Source organism: Camelus dromedarius, chromosome 31 (assembly GCF_036321535.1).
Source record: "Camelus dromedarius isolate mCamDro1 chromosome 31, mCamDro1.pat, whole genome shotgun sequence".
In the NCBI taxonomy this organism is placed as follows: domain Eukaryota; kingdom Metazoa; phylum Chordata; class Mammalia; order Artiodactyla; family Camelidae; genus Camelus; species Camelus dromedarius.
The window spans coordinates 5,848,821-5,876,285 of NC_087466.1; the positions used below are offsets into that span (position 1 = coordinate 5,848,821).

Here is a 27,465-nt window from a genome sequence, read left to right on the forward strand (position 1 = left end):
GCCCAGGGATGTTTTGGTTATTGACGTTTTTGGTTATGTTTAGGCCTCAGGGCTGTGAACTCTGGCTCTGACGCCTGCCAAGGCTGAGGTGGGGGCGTCCTTGGCCCCATGGCAGGACTGCAGGGAGGAGAGCAGAGCAGGGCAGCTCAGGTCACAGGGGCCTGAGGGAGGCCTGCTCTCATGGGGACTCATGGGTCTTGGCCAGTGTGGTGGAAGCCCCTGGAGGGTGTCAAGAATGGCAGGGACTTAAGGTGTCAAAAATTCAGTCTCTGGGGTGGAAGGGCTAGAGGGGCCTAGGGAACCAGGAAGCCCAGCCAGTGTGGAGGTGGGTGGCGTGGTGTCTCTTAGGCTGTGCTGTATTTTGTAGTGCATGATGGTTTAGGTTGGGGTCTGAGAGAACAGGAGTCAAGGACTCCAAGGTTCTGGACAAGGGGACAAGCACTTCATTTGCTGAGATGGGGTGGAGGAAGGGGTAGGGCAGGATCCAGCCCAGCTTTAGGCCCATTGGACCCCCAGGAGGAGCTGGCACCTGGGAGGAGGGTGTGATGTCAGCAGCATGATTGGCGGGAGGTCAGCCAGGCAGTGAGGGGGTCAGAGGAGCCCCAACACCAGCCTGGGGCCCCCCCTTCATTTAGAGGTCAGGAAGAGGAGGGCAGCAGAGGCCAGAGAGCTGAGAAGGAACCACCACTGATGTGGTACGCGGAGGTCGTTACTGTTGCAGTAGAGGCAAAAGCCTGATTAGAAACGGGCTCTAGAAAGGGAGAGGAGGTGGACACAGAGGAACCTCTTTAAAGAGTTTCAAAATTCAGTGAACAGCCTAACTCCATAACATCAAGGAAGCACCAATAACCTGAGTAGGAAGAAAATTGTAAAAACAGCCCCCTGTCTTTAGCTGTCAGTCACTGAGGCAGGCCTGCCTTGTTCTGCAGTGTGTCGGGAAGGGCACTCACAGAGGGCCTTCGGAGGGCTCCCAACCCGAGACCCCAGCACAGCGCTCCCAACGGCGGATCACAGAGGCCTGGGCTACAACGTCCCCATGTTCTGAGACACGGCTAGGGGCGAACCCCCTTTCCGTGCCGGCGGCAGCACCGCGTCTAGCACTGCGCTGTCAGGTCCTGACGGCCCCGATTCCCCGCACACTCCCCACCACAGCGCCTGAGCCAGCAGCAACCTGGGTGGAGGGGGAGGCTCCGAGGAGACGAGCAGCGGCTGCGGAACAGAGGCTGAGAAGGATGACTGTTTATAAACATTCGGAATTTTATTTAAAAAAAAAAAAAATCACAACCATGAACATTGTTACAGTTAGAGGCCCTCTTGGTTCTCCACAATGATACTGAGCATGCTCACAAGGGGTTCCCATTGTTTAGTCTTAAACAACCATCTTTAAAAGAAGGAAAAAAAAAAACTCAGCACACTACCATTTAACTTGTTTTAATATTTCTTCACAAATGGTGAAAAATACTAAAGTACAGACAAGGAATAATCATAATGTTGTGGCCAACATTATAAATATGGAATTATAAATTTAAAACATTTTCTGGTTTAAAAAATAAATCTGGTATCAATGCAGCTCTGTGGGGTCTGCGTCTAGTAGGGCCGGTCTCTGCGCTCCTGGCGGTGCTCGCCTCTGCAGGGCAGAAAGGAGAAGGGGTAAGGCGTTAACCTGGGGAGAGGGAAGGAAGCCCTCCGGCAGCCCCGAGCCCAGCCTCCTGCCTCCTCTTCCCAGAGCTGGTCAGACCCGCTCACAGATAGGAAGGGGCCACATCCCACCTCCACAGCTGGTTTTCACCACCACGTACTTATCCATTTTTCCAGGTCCTCCACGCCCGCCTCTTCTTCCTCCCATTTGTTCCATCAAAGGTCCAGGGGGTCCCCCAGGGCCACCTCGTCTTCCTCCACCGAAGCCACCGCGGTCCATGCCCCGGCCACCACGGAAGCCACCTCTGTCTCCACCACGGCCACCTCTGAACATTCCACCAGGACCACCACGGTCCATGAGGCCACCTCTTCCTCCCCGCATGCCACCAGGCCCACCTCTGCCACGGTCACCACCTAAGGTAAGGGGAAGAACAGGAGAGGACAATCAGCGCCAATATAAAATGGGTGATGCAGAGTCCCCCCCAGGATCTGTGTCTTCTCTCAGAGCAGAAACAGGTCCCTGGCTCACCCCAGCACCTGGGTCACAATTTAGAACTGATGATGGAACTACAGTTGGCTCTCAAACAACAAAGGTTTGAATGCGAGTCCACTTAAACTTTGATATTTTCTCACTAAATAGGAACTACAGCACTACACAATTGGCGGATACAGAGGGGAGGGCTGACTAGTCTGACTGCACAGAGAGAGTCAGCACCCCAACCCCCATGTCAAACAGTGTGACTTAAAAAGACCGAGTCAGGGGTGCCCTTGCTAAAACTACCAACCTGGTTCTTGGCCACGGGCACCTGCAGTTCACTTACTAAGCCCACCAAGTTAACGGAAGAGGCTTAATACCAAGAAGAGAAGGGTACCTACCCGGAGGTGGGAAAGGTGGTGGAAGGAAGCCTTCAGGCTTTGGGGCCTTACACTGGTTGCACTCTGTTCTCCAGGCGAAGTTCTGGTTTCCACACCCCCTGCAGAGTTACATCACAACAAAAATCACTTACTGAACTAAGAAAGTTGAATAAGCACAAGCACCACCTGCAGACAGCCTGCACACCACCACCAGCACCACCACCACCACCACCACCACCACCACCACCACCACCACCACCACCACCACCAGCGGCACCTGGGTCAAACACCACTAAGGGGCTCTGTCCACAGAAGGTGGCTTCCAAGCCACAGCCTCTGGCAGCAACACACCACAGGACCAGCATTCGTTCTAGTAAAATGTCTGGACCACCATGTACGTGTGGACCTGTGACCTCCTGAAGGCTCTGAAGCAGCTGGGGAAGGTCTGATTAGGCCACCTGCTTCGCAACAGAGCAATCATTATGCTCCTCCAGACAAAAAGAATCCAGCAGGCCTCTCCAGGGAGGGAACGGGCTGAGACGCAGGCGCCTTCACTAGTAGGCTATCGATCTGCCAGAAGTACATACGGATTGGGGCACTGCCAGTCTCCAGCTCGGTGCTGGACGTTTCCTCCTCCAGATGGGTTCCCTCGAGAACCACGGGGCCCTCTTGGTGGGAAGCCTCCTCTGTCTCCTCCACGGCCTCCCATGCGACCCATGGGTCCCCCAGGACCTCCTGGGCCCCCTGGACCTGAAATAAGAGGACAAATCACCTCTTTACAGCACCAGATGTGCTACAAGATATATGAATCAAAGGGACTCAGAAGAGATCACAGCCGTTGCTGCCCCATCACTGGGCCCGTTACTCCCCCAGGCCCAAGGGCTCTGTCCTTAACTGCAGTCAGCTCCACGACTTTATCATACAGACCGAGTGATCAAAGCAGAATGAATAAACAGTAGGCCCTGGGCTGACCCCCAGGCAGCATGGTTCCCGCCTCCCTGACCCCTCCTCTTGTTCTCTTCCTTTCACTCCCAACTTTGTCGTCAGCACTGATAGTCTACTACTGACTCTACACACCTTTTCAGTATTTCTAACAGGTTTGCCTTCACTAGAAACAGAAATCGACTTTCTCAAAGGTAAGTGTACTAAAAGACCTCTTAAAGCAACAGAGCAGCCCAGAGAAAGCGTCCGGTTATTACCTCCCCGGAGCGGCGGTGGCGGCATCCCTCTGCCCTCGCGGGGTGGCATTCCACCTCGCATGCTGTTCATTGGAGGCTTCTTACGAGCAAGAGAAACTTTAAGTTTGCTCCCTTGAAAATCTTTCCCTGGAACAAGGTAACAGAACATTAATTACTCTCGACCTCCAATTCCTAGCCCCCTTGAGGGATCAGGCAGTAGACAATTCCTTTTTCACCAAGCCCGCCCAGTTATCAGGCCCAATCGTTCCCACTGCATCAGTGTGCTCGCCCATGATCTTCCCTTGGATTCTTACTGGCAAGGCCAGGAAAGCCTTTCATTAAAAGAAACAAACAAAAACAAAAACAACAACAACAACAAAAAAACAAACCAGGGTGAGAAGCAGGGACAGCAGAGCACAAGGTGGCCAACAGGGGAGGGAGAGCCAGAACCCGACAGTTTCAAGTTGGTTTTGTGTGAAGTGAAATTCCAAGATCAATGTCAATATAAATGCATATAAATTGCACTTACATGCATGTAGATACGTGTAAATGTACATGGCTCAGATAGCTGTGGGGTTTTTGCACTTTCTGGTATCGCTGCTTAGGAAAGCACTAACAACTTTAGCAAGGTGGATCTGAACAACCATGACTGAAAATAAGGGATCTCTTAATCTAGGGTTAGCAAAGAGGTCCTAATATGGCTGAGGGGAGCCAGGTGAGCAGCTTCCCAACAGGCATCCAGAGCAGACACAGGGTCTTCTTGCTCCTACGACTCGTTCCTCCTCCCTGCCATGCCCTATGGCCACACGGGGAGAACTATCTGTCCCTGGTCCCTAGAACCACTTCAGAGGACGACATTCTAAAAGCCAAAATTAATACATTAGAGCAAGATCTTTTCTTTACTTACAAGTTGTCACATGCAACACTTGCCACCAGACCCGCCCCCCCGTGTGCCCCAGGGGAGGCAGAGTTGAGAAGGCCAGGAGTGCGCCCTTGTCGACCCAGCGTCCCTACCATCAAACCACTCCACGGCAGCCTTGGCGGTGGGAGGGTCTTCATAGGACACCGTAGCATCACCTTTGGGCTTTCCTGTTTCCTTGTCCAAGTAGATGTGGATCATGGGTTGTCCGGTCCTCTTGTTCATCTAGGCGTAAAATAACGGAGTTAAGCTGTGACCAGAATATACTAGTTTTCAGGAAAAAATCCAAGTGGAATTCAGCGAAGTCCTTGATACTGTCAAAAGCAGCAATTTTCCAGACACACAGAAGAATGTTAATTTATCTGAGTAGTGGAATTATGGGTGACTTATTTCCTAAACTGCTATGACAAATACGCACTTAGATGACTTTTTCCTCTTAAGATGTGTTTTATCATAAAGACCCAAACAGGCCCAAAGTCCCCAACTGTTGTGAACAGTACAGGTCCCATTCCTTCCCCAGCTATCTTTTCCTGTCCTTACACCTGTCCCAACACCCCGTGTGACACACTAACAGGCACCCAGTGAGCAGCCACCTCTCAGGACGCAGACAGGCTTTGATGTCATCACATTAGACATGTCTCACATAAAGTAAAAACTACCCTTAAACCGTTAAGTACAACATACAAAATGTAGTGTGCTAGAAGGATTCTCGATTATCTCAAGTTCAGTACAGCCAGTATTTCCTCCAGAGATAGAACGGATGACTAGTTTTTCAGCTCAACACCAGATACAAGTGCCTTGAATTCAGTAGCCACACTGCACAAGAATATGACTTCATGCGTTTTTTTGCATTAAATGTGCATATGATCAAAGTCTAATCTATACACATGTTTATATATCTAGTGATACTTAACAGTATCTATTCATAGGGCTAAAAAAAGGTAACAGTTATTTATATACACAGGCCCATGCTAACACCTTGTTTTCATAAAGGATACATAAACTGAAAGGAAATGTGGCAAAACAGTGATGTGGATGATAGGATGTGTATTTTTTAATCTTTCATTTTACCAAATTTTGATAGTAAACATTACTTTAACTAGGAAAAAATCCCACATACTGAATAAATAGCATAATATAAATCACAAGTAGAGAGAAAAATGTCCTTACATGATTTAAGATTTACCAAAATCAACTATTTCTATATACTGGATCAGAAAATGCTATTCAAAACAGACCACTAACTGAAAAGTAAATCTAAAAATAAAACTAATAAAGATCTGCAGAACTTTTAAGGAGATGGTCTTTACCAAAGATCTAATAAATGGAGAAATATGATGTTAATGGTGGGGGAGAGAAGACTACTCAGTATTATACAGATGTCAATTTCTTATAGATTCAGTAAACATCCATTTGGGTTTTTTTTTTTTAAGGAACTTCATAAACTGGTTCTAAAACATATATATAGAAGAGCAAGGAGTAAACAGTAAAACATTCCTGAATAAAAAGAATAAAACAGAAGATTCTGCCTTACTAGGTATCACGATTTAGCATAGACTAATTGGCAGTGCTATTAGCACAGGATCACACAAATAAACAAAGGTATACCAGACAGCCAAGAAATAGATCCAGGTATGGGTAGCACTTTCTATGTGATAGCATCACATACCACTGGAGAAAAGGTGGATCTTTTAAAAGATGTTGCCAGACTAAAACGGTCTCGCAAATAGATAAAAATAAAGAAAATAAAGACACAAACTAGTAAAGAAATGACTGATGAGTTCAACTACATTAAAATTAAGAACTCCTATTATTCAAAAGAAAATGAATAAAAAAGCCTCAAACTGGGAGACTTGCATTTGCAACAACAAGGATCAGCATTCAGACAGTACAGAGAATTACACTTAAATCAACAAATGACAAACCTCCCAACGAAAAGTGAGTACAAGACACAAACAGGCATTTCAAAGACAGCATGCCATTAGACTATCATTATTAACAAGCAGGGAAAAGCAAATTAAAACACACTTCCACATTCTTCTACCAGACTTGTGAAAGTTTAAAAAAAAAAAAAAATCAGGGGATGCCCAGTAGGGTGAGGCTGTGGTGGAAGTACTGTCCGAGTGCTGGCAGGACCAGCTGTTCTGCAAGGATAAAAGCGTACACACCTTAAGAATGAGCAGTTCTACACCTGGGTACAATCAGGTCTCATTATTCATGGATTCAGTCATCTGCAAATTTGCCTACTGGTCAAAATTTACTTCTAACTCCAAAATCAGCACTTGTGGCACTTTTGGTGGTTATCTGCGGACATGCACAGAGCATGAAAAACTGAAATTGCCTGACGCACATGTTCCCAGCTGAGGAGGAACAAGGTGATGCTCTCCCCTTTCATTCTAGCTCTCTCCAGAAATGACCAGAGGATGAGAGTGGGGGGACGGGGCAGTGTTCTTGACAGGTCCTGGCTCTGGGACTAGTTGGATGAATCTGAATACCAACTTAGGCAAGTCACACTTCTGACCCTTATGTTGTCTTTGTAAGATAAAGTGAACAGGATCTGTCAGGATGAGCTGTTTCTACAGTTGATGATTATGGTCTACGTGAGACGTATGTCTGTGCACATACTTCACCTAGGAGCAGTGGTTCAGCAGTCACTAATTCAGTGTTTGTAGTGACTTTACAGAACTTAACTGCCAAGACAAACAAGAATCAACCGTACACACACTAGAGAAGCTAGTGCACCAGGGACATGTACAAGAATGTTCACTAGAGCGTGGCTTCTATATTTAAAAGCTAGAAACAGTCCAACTGTCTACTGAGAAAATGTATCAGTAACTTGTGATATACTTCTAAATGAAACACAGGATGCCCAAACTTCTTCCTCCTTAATAGTTAACTATCACTGAACACACACAACAATATTCCTTTTTACTGTATGCTCCCCACTATACATAAACTCCAAGGATCTGTTTGTTCCCAGTGTAATTCCAGAATAGTGTTGCCTTATTTAATAAATGTTCTCCAAAATTATGTAAAACAAAGTATTACTGAGGGTACAGCTATAAAGTGAAGAAAGGGAATGATAAAATTCAAGATGGGAGTGGGGAGAAAGGATAAAACTAGGAAGGGGAGAAATATACCACATACTTCAAAGGTACTCATCAAGTTGTACCTCCTATGCTGGGATACAGATACACAAGTGTTCATTATTTTAAAAACTATGTTATGTTCTACATTTCACAAAAAAGTAGTATTCATGTAAGTGTTCTTACAAATTAACTGATAATTATAAAAATGACCCCGAGTTATCAAGTATGCTTAAACCATATCTAGCATTTCTTTTCCTATTAAAAAATGGCTTTTGGGGGGGCATGTATTTTAATAAGCAAACCATATATGGACAGTCTAGGAGGAAAAGTCAAGCAACTTCAGAAACTCTCAAGTCTCTTTAAAATGCTCTGTGGCTGGAAGATCTGCCAGATGACATAGTTATGCTTTTACTTACCTTCACAACTCCACACTGCTTAAAGAAGTCTGCCAAGTCATCTAGAGTTACATTGTCATTTAATCCTTGCACATAAATTGCACTGTTGTCACAGTCTTCATCTGGATCTACAGGTGGGCCTTTCAGAGAAGAGTACACAGAAGGAGTTACTGCCATGTACCTATGGGGGCTTATTAACCAACTGGTCACTGCTGCCCACTGGTATTCACCACAAAGCTAAGAGAACTACCAACCACACTAAAAACAATGCCATGGAACTTTTGGTTTACTTTGTTTTTGTTTAAGATTATTATGAGTAGTCACTCATGATAAAGCAAGCCCCAGACTGCCCTTGACAGCAAAAATATCACATCAATCTACCACGCTGCTGAACTCCAATATGCACTTACTTCTGTGCTATTTGTTTTATAAAGCACAATATAAAATTCAGGAATTCAAAATTACCTAAATCAAGATCTGGTCCTTCGTCCATGGGTCCTGCCAACCAGGAAAAGATCATATAAAATATTATTAGTGCACGTCTTGCAAGCTACAAACCTTACAAACACACATAACTATCTACTACACCACCATTTGATGGGGCTTCTTAAATTCAAAATGACTCGCACTGCTAAAATGGAGCAGTGCCCCTTTAACATTTGTGAAAGATTTGCTAGGGTTTGCTTTTTCTTTGCTGGTTTGCTTTTAAACCATTAACCAAATAAACACTCTCAATGCTTATGTGCCAAATTAGTGTTAAATTTAAGTCAACTTTTTTCCTCCAAATAAACCAAATTTAAAAACGTATTCTCCCCCATATTACAAAAGCAGTTGCTCAATACTTCAAGTTACCCTTTGTTTTGTAACCATAGGTTAACCTTATTACCCCTAAGACAATGCCGGCAGTACCCATTAGTCTCTTTTGTATAGATCATTTTTAAACCGCTTATGAAACTAATAAAAAATCATAGTTTTCTAAAAACTGACTGTATTTTTTTTTAAACACTATCCATGGTAATACTCAAAAACTTACCACCAGGCTTATTGAAGCCACCTCGCTCTCCAGCGCTGCTGGGGGGATAAACGAAGAAATGAAGGCCTTTCCCTTTAAAAGCCAGTACCGCTCTGAGCCTTGGGGGGGCTCGTGGGGAAGAAGGGCACTGGCTAAACACATCTCCAAACAATGCATCTCTCTCATCTTGTCACTATGCCTTTCTTCAGGGCAGCTTGCTCAAATTTCCTTTATATACAACCTTTCTTGTCTGATTGTACACACCAGTGTGGTTGTTTCCTTTCATTTCAGGGGCTGGTATTAATAGTGCAATACTTGGCAAACTGGGGAAAAAATACATCCTAAACACCCGCCCCATCAGCTAAAACACAGGGAGAGTTGGTATGGAGGAACAGCAAGCTGGGGCAACTGCTGTGATGAACCTTTCATGTTCATAAAGGTGCACCCTCAACCTCTCCCATGGGAGAGCTAAGTGAGGCCCTGGGCTTCCTAACAAGTAACAGTATAATAAAGGAGACACCACAGTAAAGGCCTACAGCACACACCAGAGGACGCATCCAGCCGATCTTCAGCATAAAGCCATACATTTCAGGGCACTAATGAGTTTAACAATCGCTGTGAAAGGAGAATTTACAACAAATACCAAGGCTCCACGGACTGGGGGTGCAACTTTATAGACGTTATAAGTTGAGAACAATGAGGTGGCAGTATAAAATCACTGTCTTATGTATTTTAATGGGGGGAGAAATAGCAATTGGGACTTTTTGGGTTTTTTCCTTTAAAATCAAGTAAAGGCAGCTCCTCAGTGGGAGGCCTTGAGCTTTTTCTAACCAGTATTGCACCTTTAATACCTGAATATACAATTTCAAGCTGTTGCATGCAGCTTTGTTTCCTTTTTAAAAGTACACACCATAAAATGTTCTCTCTCTTTAAACACAAAAGTTTACACTTTAATGTTACACAATTCTAGAGTATTATTATACCTCCTCTGGTTCATTACCAAACAACAAGTATGCAGTTACCAAAGTTACAGAAGGATTCCATTTATACAATGAATACATTTTGTTAAAAATATTCTATGTATATTTTTCCTCTCCATATGGACACCGTGTCTAGTCCCACTTTTCATTATGCTGCCGGCTGAGTACTGAGTACGGGTACTTTTTAAGTATTGAAGTGTATACAAGGCTCTCACTTTGTAACCTGTAGCATATAAATGCGACAAAGCATGTTAAAAAGTTTCCACGTTTAACAGCCAATGAAAATATCAAAATACTGAGGCAATGAAAAAGGGCATGTTAACAACATTGAGTGCCTTACCTGCAGAAGACACTGAAAACCATCACCACACCACAATAAAAAAGAGGGGAGAGGGGAAGGCCCTTGTCCTGTCCCCAAAGGATCCAACCGACTGCTTCACAGTCTGTTGAAAAACCTATGGGGAAAGCCATGATTTTTTCCTATGGCTTCAGGAGAAACTTTTCATCCAGAAAGAGGGTACCCCTCTGCTAGCAAAGACTAGCAAAATTAGTAGAATTATTATTTCTGGAGAATTAAAATAAATAAACTTGAAATTGGTTTTGCAATAGAAAAATACTAAGAATTCTAGGTGATTGGAGACGTGATGATAGTAATTTCAAGTGTCTACATCTATTTAAAACACCCACAAAGTGAAACCTTTATAATGGAATGACATTCTCCAAATCAGAAGATTAATTTTACTTTATACCAAATTATTCATAAATTTTTACATATTGTAAAATAACTTTCTTCCAATAAAGATTTCACCGAAGACTTTTTAAGTTATGCAGAATATGAAAAATAGTACTTTAAACCAGTATTCAATAGTAAACAGATTTGCTAATATAAAAATTAAAGATCAACTTTTTAATTTAATTTTGAAGTACATTTCTAAAAAAAAGAAATTCTATTCAGTTTTCCCTTGAACCAACAGTGGCACCAAGTCCAATTTATATTTGTATTAACATTCTGCATAACTTTACTAGATTATACAGGGACAGAACACACACAGAACTGAGCCTCCTGGATTATGTTAACCAATATTATACCTCACCTTCATCAAAGTATAGCCACTGGGGAGGGAAGAGGGTGGGAGAAGGGAGGGGAAGGGCAGGCACAGGTAGCAGGGTTTTGTTACTGATCTAAACACAGTTTTCTAAACCAGATTGTGCCATTAATCAAAATGGTCAAACCGATTTAGACTCTCAAAATCTCCAATGGGGAGAGGGATCCTATAATTATATACATAACTGTGTAAAAAGCTATTGGATTTTTCTGTGTACCAGGTGCACTCAGGTCATAGTTAAAGGGTTATGGGACCAAGATCTTCATCATTATGTTCAACAGTTTCAAGTACAAACAGAAGTTGGGGACAAACATTGTGGAAAACAGCTGCATTCCTTTTCTGCAGTATATATACCAGGTATTTCAAGACAACCATTCAGAGGCAATTAGTTAAAAACCTAGGTTTGTTAGAAGGGTTGTGTGTGTTCCATCCCAACTCTATTACCCACAGAGGCTTCTGACCTCTGGAAACCATGAAGGGAACTGAAAGCTCTAGTTTCAAAACCATTCTTTGTTCTCCCCAACCCAACCAAGTAGATTGGCAGGGAAAAAACCAAACTGCCACTACATATATATATATATATATATGCCACCCAGATGACATTTCCATGTTTTGGAAGATGGCTTGGGCTCATCAGATTATCCATGGAAATGCAGAAATAAATTTCTTATATCTTTCAGTCCCTTCTTTCCATTGAAAATCCTATGGATGAAACAAAATTAGATAAAAGGAGAAAAGGTTTGCTCTTACCCCATTCCACCGCGTCCTCCTCCCCGCCCACCTCTGCTCATGCCTCCACGATCAAATCCCCCTCTTCCCCTGCCCCGGTTATCAGGGCCACTCATGCTCCGGTTCTCTCCTGGTCCGGAAAATCCTCCAGACTCCTGCCCATAAACACCCATGCTACTGGGGTGGTCCTGTCGGAATGAACCTGAGGAAAGAGTCACATCTGTAAGCCATGGATCAGCATTTACACCACTGCCTGTTGTACTTCCTCCTGGAATCACAGAACTCTCAACTGCAAGGCACTAATCAAGGCACCATCTTCTTTACACCTGATTAAGCACCCCTAATCAGTAGGCTGTTTAAAGTTCAACAAGAACTGTTGGTTCATCAAGGCCGAAGTAACCTCATATAGTTAGAATAAACCACTCCCAAACAAAAAAAGGGACTCTGGCCAACAATTTACAGGGTTCTGTATCCTAAGATGTCTCCAAAAGCTGCTTCTTTAAACCACACTCAAGAAATAAAAAGAGCTGAGGTTTCTTGGGTGTTGCTAAGAGGTGGTCTCCATCAAGTAGCACTATTCGTCTCACTGTCGTAACGAGACATACCAATGGTTGGAATTTAATTAAAAGACAACAACAATTGAGGGAGGGATTATATTGTGAAGTCAGCTTTGAGTTTTTGGTTACTTCTCCACGTAAGTAAAACTAAATATTCTGTGAGGTTTTCTTTTTGGTTTTTTTTGGCTTTATGAATGTAAACAAAAACCAAAAAAAAAAAAAACCCAACCAAAAAAAAAGAAAACCCCAAAAACCCACAGCATTTACATGACTATCAAAATTGCAGTATTCTTCAGTAACTACTTGCTCTCTCTCTCTGACTTGGGGTGGGCAGGCCGCAAGGAATGCTGGCTTCACCTACTGCACGTGACCTCCCCAAAGAGAGCAGGGCTGGCACTCTAAAACATTTCTCTGGTTAGTTACAAACTCTTTTCTTGTAAGGCATACTAATAACTAAGTTGGAGAAAAGCCAGGATATTATACCCTCAGATGCATCCTGGACTTCAAAAGTATACAACGGTAAAGAGCATTTCCCCATTTCAAAAACTCCAAACATCATCATTCTTATTTAGTTTTCTCTCTTAGCAACTCACTCTGCTGCCCGTAGCTGCTGCTCTGTTGGCTATATTGACTTGGTGCCTGGCTGTAGGATCCAGTCTGGGGGGGGTAACTAGTGGGCGGCTGCTGCCCATAGCTGCTTTGTTGACCATAGCTACTCTGCTGTCCATAGCTGCTCGGCTGCCCATAGGTGTTCTGCTGGGAGTAACTGCTCTGATCATAACTAGTCGGCTGTGTAGAGGAATAGCTGAAAGAAAAAAAAAAGAGCTTATTAGGAAGGAGTGGCTTACTTCTTCAAGTCCTCTAATATGAGACGTTCATAGTATGTGACATAGAAACCCTTCAAAATGTAATTACTTTCTACCTATCAACGTATCACTGAATGTAAAATTAAGCAAATATCTTTGTTTTGAGAATAAAGCTCTGAATGAGAGGGAAGGGATATTTTAAGGTTGCCTTCAATAATTCCCTTGAGTGATGACCATTTTTCTGGAAATACAAGGCCACTCAGCATGTGTCTGTGTGATCATTTGCCTCTTAAGGATAAAAGTCTAGGTTTCAAATTTCTTTGGTATACACATAGTTTCAAACTTTCAGACATGGCTCATCAGCCATTAAATCTGAGCATTAATAGAGAAAAGACAGACAAGGAAAGTCAGAATCAAGGTACTGTATGAAAGATTTGTATTAGATTGATACTCATCTTTACATGTCATCTACACAGCAGGGAAACTAACCAAAGGTACATTCTTATACAGATATAAAGCTTCAAAGAACTGGTACTAAACTCTGGATAAACCATGATAATGAAAAACAAAAAGACAACACAGTTTACAATTTTAAGTACAGTTAAACTAAGCCTCTATCACTACCTCCTTCACCAGAGCTGTAAGGATCCAAAAGCCTCTCTCCATACCAAGGGTACCTATTCAACTCGCCAGGTTAGTGCTCTCAGCGTAGCAGTGTGGGCGGGCCCAGTGGGAGGGCTGTTCAAGCCCTGCCGCTGCTGCTCCAAGGTGAACAGAGACACTTACCCAGCCAGATGGATTTGCTCCTAAACCTGCTCATGTCTGCTGCACTTTAATGTATAAACCAATGAAATGAGTACAAAAGGGAACTGCTAATTCTACCAAAACTAAGCAAACACTTTAGGACACAATTCAGAAAATTCATTTGAAAACTTGCATCAAATTAAATGTGATACAACTTGCAGTCCTTCCTCTACTTACTGGACAGCTGCTGGTGTGGTTAACAGAAGACAAAACGCAGAACAAGGAAACCCTTAGTCAAAAGGACAGAAAGGCCTGAGCCTAACCATTAAGAGACTGGTGCATGAATGGACCTCTAAATTAAGCTGAATATAAAGTGATTAAGGTGAAGTTTCTTTCTTTCTCTTTTTAAACAATATCCTGCACTTTACCATCTCAACTGCATTGAAGGAGGTGGCTTCTATGGTTCTGTTTACCTGCTTTCATGCACTTCTGTTTCTCACATGAATAAACTGAAAGAACAAAGTTAAAAGAAAGAACCTAGAGTGGTAAAAATGTTTTTGTATTTAGAGAGAAGAGTTTCTGGCTGTCAGGCAATGCTACTGGAACCTAGGACTGAGGTTTTAATGTACAGTATGTGGTCAGACTTATCACTGGAAGAGTCAGATAACATTATCTCACCTGAGGAAGCAGAACCAAGCTGGTCAACAGCCTGAAAAAAAAATCTGTTTTGTTATTCTATTAGCTCACTGGAGGCCCTGAGCAGGAGAGTGAGGAGACTGACCTGGTAGGAGGATAGGATGGCGGTGCACTGACTGGCTGCATGGGGTAGCTCCCAGGCACCTGGGGGTAGCTGTAGTTACTCTGTCCATATCCCAGGCTGGGCTGGTTGTAACCCCCTGTGCTAGATTGAGGTTGATTAGTCTCAGCGGGTTTGTTACCATCCTGCGGTCTAAAAGGAGAAATAAAAAAGTGAGACTTCTTTCTTCTCAACCACAAAACTCTTGGGTAAGAACTCTACAATCTAAGAGCAATAGGCAATGTTAGGATTGAGTTTGGACAGAAATGCAATTGTAAAGTGAACTACATCAAACCAAGTGTTGGTCTGTCTGCTGGAAGAGAACACTAAAGACGGGAGAATCAATCACATTCACAGAAGAGACTGACACGTTCCATTCATTCCATATCAACAGCTATAAAAGGCAGTTACAGTATTTTGTGCTGCCAATTTAAGAGACCTGAGAGGAGAGGTGGTTTGTGTGGGAAGAAAATGCTTTTTCTCAAAAAAGACTTAAAGACAAATAAGAAACTTTAATAATGCAAATTTTAGATTAGAGTAACATTTACAAAAGTCCATGGCATTTTTAAGTTTGGACAAGCTGTGGGTTTACGTTTGTCATCTATTAAGAACAGACCTGAAAAAAATTTCCTAGCACAAACTGCCACAAATTAATCATGTCCCGAAGTCTCCATATGGAAACACCAGAGTAGGGCAGGGGCACACATGGGGACGGGGAGACAAACACACATGAACTGGGAAATATCCTTGCTAAGTGACAAAAACCAATCTTAATCCCAAGGGAAAAAAACAAAGAGTTTTCTACTACCCCTCAGCCCTAACAGTTTATAACAGCGTTGTAAAAAATGAGCTTGAGCTATTTCAAGCCAAGCCCAAGAATCAGCAGGCAGACCAGAGAGGAAGTGGAAGTAATGGTTTCTCTGAGAGCTGAAATGGGTCACAAGCCCCCTCTTTCCAGTGGAAAACGGAGTAGCTGTCACTGATCACGAGATAAACTGCTGTTATAAAGTGTTAAGAATTGAAAAATTAAGAAAAAGAACCAAAAAGGATGATTTATTCAATTCAAAGACAAGTAAATACATAACCCCCACCCCTGTGGCTTGGATATACTGTTGCAATAGGACTTCAAACATTTGAGAACACTCTAGGTCAACTGAAATGGGGCCCTACAGGAATCAGTTTAACACTAACCACTGCACAGGCTGTCTAGAAGATGTAAACTATCAAGTAGCTCTGATTACTCACTGTGCATTTTAGAAGTAATCTCAGTGTTTGCCAGAGCTAATTTCTTACCTCTACAGCAGACAAAAAGTCTAGGTTACAAGTTGATCTCTTGTTTAGTCCCTAAAAAGTCTTCTTTCAAACAGATTTCAATGTTCCTTCAAGACTGTATGCAGAAGCCACCTAAGTGCATTGCCTAAAGCAAAGACCTGAAATCTTCTGTTAAGTAGTAATTAATACTGTTTACCTGCTAATCAGTCATGGAGCATGAACTTAGTTTGCCCAAATATTCACCCCATAGCAGGGCCCCCAGTTAAGAATTTATACTTGCCTGTGGTATCAGATTACCAAGCCAATACATAATACAGAGATAATCATGTCAACTCCTTAAGCTGAGACACCAATGTTTGACTTCCGGATATGGATATATCCCTTCCTGACAACTGGATCGTGCAACTATTTCTTGAAAACACGTGATGCTATGCACCCCCCACCCCCAACTGTGAACTACAGTGCTCTTCCCAGAGAAAGCTATTACCCATTTACAGGGTCAATAAAACCAAGGGAAAAGCATCACAGTACAATTATAACAGTTGTGAGGAAACCACTCAATTTTCTTCCAGCTTTAGCAAAGTAAATACAATAGCCTCCTCTTACCGAAGAAAAGGCCACTCTTCTGAAACAAGACAACCCGCTCAGTGACATTCCTCATTTTGGCCCCTGGATGGCACCATTTCTCTACTAAATGAAGAACAATGTGTGGTGTGACTGTTAAGGACGGAAGAACAGTTGAGACCTAAGTATGTGAGTAAGCATTAAAAAAGAACCAAGTCACGAGTTCTCTAAGTGTACAGGGTTGCTCTCTTTCCTGAAAGCCTGACGCTGCTGCACCTCAGCGTGAGGAGCAAGTGACGGGGGCCTTACCTTGCAGGCGCGGTGGCTGCTGGCTGCTGCCCATAGGCTGGGTAAGCAGGCTGAGTGCCATACGCAGACTGAGCTGCATAGGAGGCCTGGGTGGTAGTGACCGTAGCAGTGGTGGTATCATAAGCACCAGTGCCGTACCCCTGGACAGGCTGACTGTACGCCTGCGGGGCAGTTGGAGTAGAATAACCTAGAACAAAGGAGAGCTACGTCAGATTTCTGGCTCCTCAGAGATCTGCCTACACGCTCATTGGCAGAACAATTTGTAAACCATGTACTTTCAACCATCATGATACTTTACCCCTTTAAATATCTCCCCTTCAGTAAAAGTAGCAACAAACCAATATTTAAAAGCCTAAATTCTCTGAAAATACTTAGTTGTCAGCAAAGCACTGTCTTTCTCTCTCTTTTTAATTGAAGTACAGTCAGTTACAATACGTTAATTTCTGGTGTACAGCATGTTTCAGTCATACATATACACACATATATTGATTTTCATATTCTTTTTCATTACAGGTTACTATAAGATACTGAATATAGTTCCCTATAAAGCACTGTCTCTTTTGCTCTAAACCACACCTAACAGGAGGAAAGAGAGTAGGCCACAGAAAAGTGCTGGTATAGAAAAAAGGGCTCCCTTTGCTTCCCTTGAAAGCATTCAATAGGAGACAAGTCTGCTTCTGCTAATTCTATATTGGTTTTGCTAACAGGCCTTCTTAAGTTTTTCAACTAAGTACTTAAGTACCCCAAAACTTCCCCAGCAGGAATCAAATGTCCCAGAATGGGAGATAAAAGGCAGATGACACAGCATCTTAAAATAGCTATAAAATAAAGATCCAGCTACCAGTTTTAGCATTAAAACCTATCATATGGAATTACTTGCTTTCAGCCCCAAGCACCATGGGCAGTTTATGTTTAAGGAAACTGGAACTTGAAGAAAATACGTATTTAATTTTCAGTTAGAGGTATTAACTGATTAAACACTCTAAGAACTGCTAATTTTGTTTCGGGTAACAAACAACTAAGAAAATGCTTCTTACCAGCACTAAGATTTGAAATGGCACAAAAAGATATTATATATACAAATTATATCTGCTTATGTATACATGACCAAGGTTATCCTATTTAACTTTTTTGATAAATAATATTTTAAGTTAAACTTAACACTCCCAAAATAAACCTTGAAAAGTTAAATGTTTTTCACATAATAAAACAATCTGAGATTCTGGGCTAGTCATCAAATTACCCACCCCCATTTCTCTTATTTACCTACCACAAGCTAATGGGTCTTTTCCCTGCTCAACAATAAAGGTGAATCCTGTAGTCCCCTTGCTATTTCTCTAACCAAGTGTTATAGATCTGCCCTCACAGTGTGCAGAAACCAAGCTAGGTTTCCTCTCTAGCTCCTGCCTCTGCCAAATCAGATGAAGTTCCCTTTCATCCGGAACTTGGGCTTGGAGTCCCAACTCCCTCAAACCTGCAGCTCCTAACTTGAGTCCCTTTGCTGTAAGAGGTGTTACAATCTTTCCTGATGTTTGGCTTTCCTCCCTCCTAGGCAATGAGCACAAGTAAGCCATGCAATAAAAAATTATGTCTAGTTGTCAGCATTTATGTCCATCAAAGGAAAATCCAAATCATACTGAAGTAAAAAACTTTCAGTACTTAAAATAATCTTGAATGACGATTGCTTATTTTAGTTAAGATTTAGGGTCTTAGTCTTAAACTTCAGTTAGAATAAGGTGTCTTTACTGTACACATGTTACTAACCAAAAACAAGTATCAACTTCCCTGTGTACAATCTTTAAGTGTCACCTTTTGTAGCAGAGTATAATACTTTCTTCTCCATCCCAAATATTGTAGGGAGATTCTGAAATTAATTATATACAAAGACAGTAATCTCTTTCTCAAATCTGCTGGGTTGAAATGTATGTGAAAGCGTATTTCACAAAATGGGGAGCCAAAACAAGGGAAATTTCTTGAGCTGGCATGCTGTTCATGTGAACTGTAAATTTAATTTAAAAGTTTGCAGAATCCTAATGTCAACCATATAAAGCACACATTTATTTAAATTTAACTGGAATCTATTTCCACCTACCCTTTTACTCCTACACAGATTTTTCCCCCTACGTGACAGGCCATCTATAAGATTTACAACAATTAAAAACCAACAAGAAACTGGTAAGGGCAATAATGCATGTCATAAAACTATCCAGTAACAGATCCTTATAATGCTAAAGATTACACTAACAGACACTAGGTTAATCAATAATCTTTTAATTAATCTGTAGTACCCGCACAAACAGCCAAGCAAAATGATTTAACAACAGTAAAAGAGACCAAAAGCAGAAATATAACACATCTATTATGCGTTGACTACTTTAAGGAAAAATGAGTAAGAAATATCACACCAACCAAAATTTTTGTTCAACTTGAACAGTAAAAACTAAAGTTTATGATTCGTATTTCAACTAATGAGTTGAGATTTCTATAGCCCCCTTCTCATGATCCTTAATTTAAAAACATTCTAGAAAAGAGTCTTTTTCATATATTTCTTCTAATAATTACCCAATGACTTTTTATCAATGCAATGTGAGGTAAGGAAAAAAGTACTAAGTGTACTTGAACCTACTTACTACTGTTAGGGTCCTTAACTTGGTTTGGTTCAGCCTTAGTTAGCTCACCAGGTTTAATTTTAGTTCCTAGACTCCAAAAGTATATGGGAGAATTAGGGGAGGTATAAAAGGTCTTCCATAACTATAAAGTCTACACTAACATTCCTTATGAAGTGCAATCGCTTGTTCATCAGGGGTACTGGTTTCTGTACTAAAATGTCCTACACTTTTCATGCCCAGTCATGATGGGACTTTTTCAGCCGATGACAATGTGAACACACAGCTCTATAGAACCTAGGAGTGTTTCCGATAAATGACTTTATCATGTTCCCATAAAATGACCCAAAGACTCCAAAGGCTAGATCAAAGCGGTATTATTTTCAGACTCTGTTTTTAAAATGGGTTAAGGTGGTCAAAAAGATTCAAAACTTCCCGTTATGAATCAGTCATGGGGACGTAACATGCAGTATGGTGACTATAGTTAACAATACTGTACTGTGTATCTGAAAATTGCAGAGAGTAGCTCTTAAAAGTTTTCATCAAAAGGATGTGTGGTGATTCATGTTAACTAGACTTATTGTGGTGATCATTTCACAATATACACAAATACTGAATCATTACGTTATACACCTGAAACTAATGTTATATGTCAATTATATCTCATTAAAAATGCAATAACTTAAATATGTAAAGTTCATCTCACAATTTCAAAACTCTGCACTAAAAATATAAACTGCATTCAGTTCCAGCTTTTCCTATAGTTGCCAACTAACATCCACAGAAAGTGTAAACATTTTCCATCCTATTTAACAATATGCATTAACTAGATTAGGAAGTACCTCCCATCAAATCCAAGACATTGTCATGCAGTGAGACAAACTACAGAAGGATTTCTCCCTACTAATGACTCTGATAAGACTATATATAACTTGGGGACTGAAGGTAGTTTGAAAAATAAGTTTTTACATTTTTAAGATTTTTGTATTAAATATTCTTATAATAATGATAGGAATGGGTGGTGGGGAGAATGTAGGGATCCTGAAATGTTACACAGCACTACACATAAAAAAGTTATTGTAAAATTTTCACACTCCACTCTCAACCCCAGTATTAGGATACAATTTATTCCAATTCTTAGAATTTTTTTTTTAGCTCCCTGGAATGGTGTTATATATATTTAAGACACATTATGGATTAAAATAATTAACACTTACACAGAAAATAAAATGTGTCTGGACTGGAAACCAACCAACAGACAAACATAATACATGCAGGGTGGAAATCTGTTCCTCTAAGTAAATCTAATCATGCAATCTACCCCTTAGGGAGTAGAAGGAAATCAGCTGGGGAGTAGTCATCTGAAATACCTTTGGGAAGGTGAACAGCTATTATTAAGGCTTGACACAAAATAATGTAAAATAAAACAAAGTAAAACCTTTCCCAAAATCACATAAAGAAAAAGGACATGGATCTGCAAATGGCACCTGAAGCAGCTTTCCATTAGCGCCTTGTGTGTGATGTTAGAAAGTTTGAGGGTTAAACAAATGGAAACACCTAAGGGTTAACATTACAGGGTTAGACAAGATGGAAAGCATTTCCCATGCAAGAATGAGCAGGATAGTCAAACCTGTACTGGTCCCTTCTACTGTGGAAAGCACAAAACAAAAAGTAGAGGGCACACTATCAGATGAAGCAAACAGATGTGAAAATCAGTTTGATTTTTAAGCAGCTCAGTTTAAGAAGGCTCATTCTTACCCAGTATTAGCATTAGTACAATCTTTTACATATTCTCCACTTTGTCCTGAGATTATTCAATACACTGTATAAAACAATTAAAAGGAAAAGTTCTTTTTCCCCTTGGAGTTTTTATCCCACCCACATTCTATTAAAAGATCCTTCAAGGAGACTATAAGGAAAAGGAAAAAAGCAAAACAAAAAAATCAAGCTCCTCCTAAGAACAAAGGATTCCCAGATGCCAAGGTACTGACCAGAATAAATACGCAAGAGCACAGTAACAAGCTTCTTAGCAAACATCCCAGGTAATGTGACCCAATAGTCTCTCCAGTCTTACCAGTAGGAGGCTGTCCATAAGAAGTTGCATAGGCGGACTGCCCATAGGTCGCAGTGGTCTGAGCCTGGGTATAGCTAACATCAGTGGGCTGTCCATAGGTTCCATAACTTTGCTGCCCATATGCCTGCTCAAAAAAAAAAAGGATTCAAGAACTTCACATATGAACCATGTATTTTAGCAATAAAATGGACTGACTTACTTCTAAGTTCCTAAATTGGAAAACCGAAGTCAAAAATATGTTTTCTAACAAAAAGATTAAAAAACCCCAGGTGATTACAGTATCATGAATGCTTGTTTCCCCTTAACTAATCCACTCATTTTCAAAAACTACAAAAAAGTTCCTGAAATAACTAGGCAAATCTCAGTTTAATGATACAGGAGATACAAGATGCCCTCAGATGATAAGCAATGACAGGTGTATAATTGCCAGCACTTAAAGTGTAGCACAGTTTTAGCAAATGGGAACAAATGCTAGGAAGATTAAATGAACAAAGAGAAAGAAAATGAAAACAGGGCTAAAATCTGTCAGACAATTCCGAAAGCTGGACTTTCAGATAAGACTAGGATTTAAAAAATATCACACCACTTCAAAGAAAATGAACAAGAACAGCGCATGTCTCCTTAAGGTTAGCACATCAAAAATACTATCTTCTGAATGTGGACATCAGTAATATGTCAAATTGGCAAGGAATAAGCTGTTCTTCCAGATGTTAGCAAGATTAGATTCTAGATCTGAATGACCAATTATGTAAGATCCGCCAGGTATCACATTCTGCCTGGCCCAGAATGTTTCCATGGCAGAGCTATCAGTCTCCATTTTATGCCATAAGTCATTTCAGAATTTGAGGTGATCCTGAGAACACTAGGTGGCTAATTTCTAGTATCTGTTGGCCTAGGCTTTAAAACACAGACTCATGTACTAGAAAGAGCTCAGAAGCCCTCTAGTCAGGCAGCCGTAAGAGGTGACCTATCACTTACTGTGCAACCACTGGCAAATGTAGTATCCATATACTGCAATTTTTTCACCTGCAAAATGTCACAGTATCACCTTCCTCTGCAGAACTGCTGTATGATTAAGCTAAATAAATTTAAACATAATAAAATAGGTAGAAGGAACAAGCATGGAGCAAGGCACCTAACTCGAGAAACAATACTAGAAAGGAGAGCTAGTAACTCCCAGTTTGAGGACAGTTTCATTTACAATGACATTCCCTTTCAAAGTTTAAATGCCTGTGCATTTTATGATTACAAGCACATTATACTTTCTTATTACATAGTTTTTGAAAAAGATTTGTGCTAGCTACTGTTTTAATGGCTGACAAAAATATTTTACTTGGGGATGCAGCCACATGTAATTGTCCTAAAGATTACCTGGGTGGTCTGTGCATATCCTTGAGTGGGCTGGGCGGTGTAAGCACTGTAGCTGTAAGAGAAATTAAATGCAGAAACTGAATAGAGAACATCCAGATTCCATTACTAAATCCTCTACAACTAGACAAAACTCTACTCTAAAAAAACAACCAATCATATCCAAAGTACTGTTGTAAAAGTCTGACTTACCCCTGCTGGGCTGCAGCCTGGCTGTAGGTACTATAATCTAGAGAAAACAAGGAGAGAAGAAAATAGGGTGAAGCCAGCATTTACAAGGAAAAAGGAAAAAGGAGGGGAGGAATTCAGGTGGCAGGAAGATGAATATTTTTAACCTGTATTGAGAGGATCTACAGGACAACACAGGTCCAACCAAATGAGTACCTCTTATCTCTCAACACCAAACCAAAAAATTAGTCTAGGCTAGTTAACCTCAGAAAATTTGAATATACTGCCAGCTAATGATGTCAAGGTCAGCTGATTTGGCAAAGATACTTTGCATGTTCCCATAACCACAAACCCCCCTTAACCACAGGCTGTCACTTCAAATACATGATCAACATCCTAAGACTAACATAACAAGGTAAACCCAAGAAGATCTGAAGTTTTATCTTCACATAAAAAGAAGGCATGTAGGTGGGGAGGGTATAGCTCAAGTGGTAGAGTGCATGCTTAGCATGCACCAGGTCCTAGGTTCAATCCCCAACACCTCTTATAAAAATAAATAAATAAACCTAATTACCTCCCCCTGCACCCCCCTCCAAAAGGGCATGTAACAATATTACAATGTTGAACATGAGAATGGTTACATTAGTAGCTACATCTCCTCAAAAACTTTTTTTTTTAAATCACTCCCTCACTTGAACAAGTTAGACCAACCATAACTTCCTCAGGACTGTGAAATACATGGCAGAAAACAAGAGGGCAGTCATCTCAATCCAGTGCCCCAGAGGGTTTGCTGACTGTATCAGGGCTACATGTGTAGAATAACTAAAAAAACTAAACGCATTATGAGTCCCAGCAAAGAAGAGTTCAGGCAGAATCATGCTAACTGGCAGAGGTGAAAGCATTTAATCTTTTGGGGAATAATCTGGTTTTAGATAGCATCTTTTAAAAACTCAAGTGACTCCAACTAAAAAATAACCCCCCCACAATTTTTCTTCCCCATCTCCCCTCTTTCTGAATAAACCATTCTAAAATTTTCCTTTTCGTATGACATTTACATGCACAGAAAGGGACTTAAAACCCCCCTCTAGTCTACGGAGGTGTCTACAAGAAGTGGAACTACTAGATTAACATATATATATTTTAAAGAAGTCAAAGTAATTATTTTTTAAAAACCCTGCCTAATTCTTTGCTCTCCACAAGAATTACACATATTATTCTATGTTAGAAGACAATACTGCCATTAAGGCCGACCAGGTCTTTCCAATCACAAAGCAGTCTCTCATCTGCAAGAACATCTGACAGCTCTTCACGGAGGGGTTTCAATCCCTACTCTATCCAAAGTCTGCCTCACAGGTCACCTGGCCTAGCCGGAGGGCATTTTGCTGAACCCATCACTTTAAGTTGGCTTTCACCTCTCCACACTTCACTAGACCACTTTCCTTCCTCTGTATACCCTTAACTCAGAACCCTGAATCACCAGTATTATCAAATCAACTGCCAAAGGTTATCCATAATGAACAAATTGATTTGTTCAACATAATCTTAGCTCTCTATGTGACACATAAAAAGTAAATGCAAATCACTTCTTCTCTGTGGTAGTCACAAAATAAACACACCAGTGAAGTATCAAAAATCAAGTATTTCAACCTACATTCTGCTGAGGTCTCTGTGAGAAATGATTCCAAATCGCTGACATGTTAAGTTCAATGTTTACAAGAGGATGTTGCTTTTTCACACAAGTGCAGTTATGTAAAATGTAAAATTGGCAAAGATGATACGGAACAATGATCTCAGATCAGTGGGAAACCAGCTGATTTAGCCCCATACTGGTGGGCTAAAGGAGGTAGCAAAAGAGTTTCATGAGAACTTATGTTATCTATCTACAGCATATAAATATTACATGGCTTCAAAAATCTACAGCTATACATTGGTCAGATTACTTAGTAGTTACGCTGTTCTTTAATTTCTAAACGTGCAGCTGAAGACTACCCTAAAAAAACAGGTCAGCTTGAGGAGAGAGGGGGCTGTGATCTAGGGGGGCCTCCAGAGTGTTCACAATGTTCTATTTCTTGGTCTGACCAGTGGTTACTTGGGAGTCTATTGTAATTTTTTGTTCAAGTGGCCAGAAACTTTAAGTACTTTTCTACATATGCTATACATGAGGAAGAAAGACATCTAGCATTACCCAAGGTGGTGGCTTTTTAAAAGATACTTTAGGGCAGTCACAGTCCCAACTGTAGAGATTTAGAGCTCCAGACTACATCATGAGTTACAGTCACTATGGGACAACTTTGTGGGAGCCAAAATGCTTTCCTGTAAGGTCAGAATCTAAGGGCTCAAAAAGCTCTTAAAAGGTCTAGCCTAACTCCTTCATTCTGAATGAAAGGAAACCAAAGTCCAGGTAAGTTACATGACTCCCCAAAGGTCCCCTAGCCAGGGCTAACTACTGTGTGCCTGCATAAACCACAACTGTAATTCTAATATAGTATGTAGGTGGTTACCAGTGAACAGTCTGAGCAAAACAGATTAAAAAATTGGACTGTCCAGCCATACACAAATATGAACACGTATTTACTCCCCAAACTTTAACAGGGAAGGGAGAAAAGCACTCCCGCCTTACAGAATTCAAACATGGCAGGGAAGAGGAAGGTGGAAAAGGAAGGTGGAAAGAGCTCTAAGGAAACCACTTCCCACCAAGACACAGTCTTGGATCGTGGTACTCTTCTAGGGGAACCCTTTCCCTAGCACTAATAGCCAGTATCTACCTGCCTGCTTACTGACCACACAGTTGGGGAGAGTTCTTAAACTGTCCTTCTGCTGGATTCTGGACCCGTTTCAAATGAAAACTCTGAAGGACCCAGAGCTTTCCCCGTCTTCCCTCTGGTCTTCTCCAACTGCCTCTAATGCCTGTAGTCCGGCTGCCTAAGAATACCCCCAGAAGCAAAAATGCCCCACCCTACCAATAACCGCAGGTTAGTGCAGGAACAGGCTGCAAACCGCAGGTCGTGTTTAGGCTACACTCTTAAAACACTCCGAGCAGCAAGGACCACCCCACACATCATATTCAAGCTCCCACACCCGGCTTTCTTTCAAAGTCCAGGACGCGGCTCCTTCCCCTCTCTTCTACCAGTCCACGAAATAAACAAGCCTCTCGGCTTAACCTAGGCGAATGAATAAACGTGCGAGACGATTACTTAAGCAAATTCATACGCCGACTGGGGCCTTTTGTTTCTCCTAAGTCAAAGAGGCCAAACATTTCTTTCGGTGGGGATTTCTGGCCTCACAATGCGGGATGGCCTTATTATACAACAGATCTCCCTCGGCGTTTACTGAAAAATGGCCCTGGGAAGCCACTTAATTGCTTTTTGGGTAAGGAAGGACAATTAATAATGGTAAAAATGAAGCCAGAAGAGTCAGACGATTGGGTGGCTGTAAATGGGATGAGGGGGGCACTCCGTCGAAAGCCCAATCGGGCAGAAGTTCGGCTTGGAGCTGGAACCCGCCGAGGGGGTAACTCGGCGACCGGTCGCCCCAACCGACCCGGCATTAAGGATGACAGGGCTCCCGCTCATAGGTCGGCGCCCCTCGGCTCACAAATCCGAAAAGCCTTTTTTGTTTATTTGCTTTTACCCCCAGGCTTGGGCTGCCTCCTTAGAAATGGGAGTTTAGGTGGGGAGAGTCACAGGGGCACTGGGCCTGCGGTTTTTAGAGCCGCCGCCGGCACCCCCTGCGCCGGTTTCGGGGTGCGGGGCTCGAGGCCTGGCCGAGCCCTCCCCCCACCCCCACGCGAGGCCCCTGAGGCCGCAGGCCCCGCCCACGTGGCGGGCGGCCCAGAGAGCTCGGGGCCGGACGGCCAACACACAATGGAGGCCAAGGCAGACCCCGCGCGCCCCTGCCGCCTCGAGCCCCCCGCGCGCTGGGGGCGCCGGAAGGTTCCAGAACCGGCCTGCCCGGTGGGGGGAGGGGAGTGGAAGGGAGCGCCGGCCGTCGAGCTCCTCGGGCCGCGGCGGGTACCTCACACCTTTCTCGGCAAGTCCACTCAGCCGTCCCAGCCACCCACAAAGACGAGCAGCCCCCGACTTGGGAGTCTTGGCCGTCGCCGGCGCGACCGCAGTTCCACCACACTCACCCGTGGACGCCATTTTCTCTCCTTCCTTCTCGTTCTCTCAACGTCCGTCCCCCTCTCGCTTTCCCTCTAGGCGCCGCACTGCGCAGGCGCGAAATCCGCAACCTCGGGCGCTACCATCGGGCCAGGCTACAGGGGTGGGAGAAGGAGGGATGAATCACAGGTTTCTCGTCC

The 27,465-nt window shown here is 42.3% G+C and overlaps 1 protein-coding gene across 4 annotated transcripts; it reads right to left on the bottom strand.

Annotated features, from left to right (window-relative positions):
• Nucleotides 1-1,233: 1,233 nt before the first annotated feature.
• Nucleotides 1,234-27,446, bottom strand: EWSR1 (EWS RNA binding protein 1). 4 transcript variants are annotated; one of them, XM_010992307.3, is made up of 18 exons: nt 27,295-27,446; nt 23,190-23,226; nt 23,001-23,052; nt 21,630-21,753; nt 21,186-21,203; nt 16,950-17,136; nt 14,790-14,957; nt 13,052-13,263; nt 11,923-12,103; nt 9,108-9,142; nt 8,540-8,572; nt 8,096-8,214; nt 4,686-4,815; nt 3,693-3,818; nt 3,081-3,243; nt 2,515-2,612; nt 1,800-2,052; nt 1,234-1,627 (listed from the first exon to the last, which is right to left on the bottom strand). In XM_010992307.3, exons 1-18 carry the CDS (start codon nt 27,305-27,307, stop codon nt 1,588-1,590), a joined length of 1,989 nt encoding a protein of 662 aa, XP_010990609.2. In that variant the 5' UTR covers nt 27,308-27,446; the 3' UTR covers nt 1,234-1,587. The 4 variants fall into 4 exon arrangements, with proteins under 4 accessions (XP_010990609.2, XP_010990608.2, XP_031298841.1 ...); XM_010992306.3 differs by having other exon boundaries at nt 9,108-9,145; XM_031442981.2 differs by lacking the exon at nt 21,186-21,203.
• Between the last annotated feature and the right edge of the window lie 19 nt (nt 27,447-27,465).

What these genes read in the sequence shown, in the direction of transcription:
- EWSR1 (XM_010992306.3), bottom strand. An exon ending in GCAGCCACCGCGCCTGCAAG is followed by an intron (nt 14,958 to 16,949) that starts GTAAGGCCCCCG and finishes TTCTCCTTTTAG; the next exon opens with ACCGCAGGATGGTAACAAAC. An exon ending in GCCACCGCCGCTCCGGGGAG is followed by an intron (nt 3,244 to 3,692) that starts GTAATAACCGGA and finishes CTCTTATTTCAG; the next exon opens with GTCCAGGGGGCCCAGGAGGT.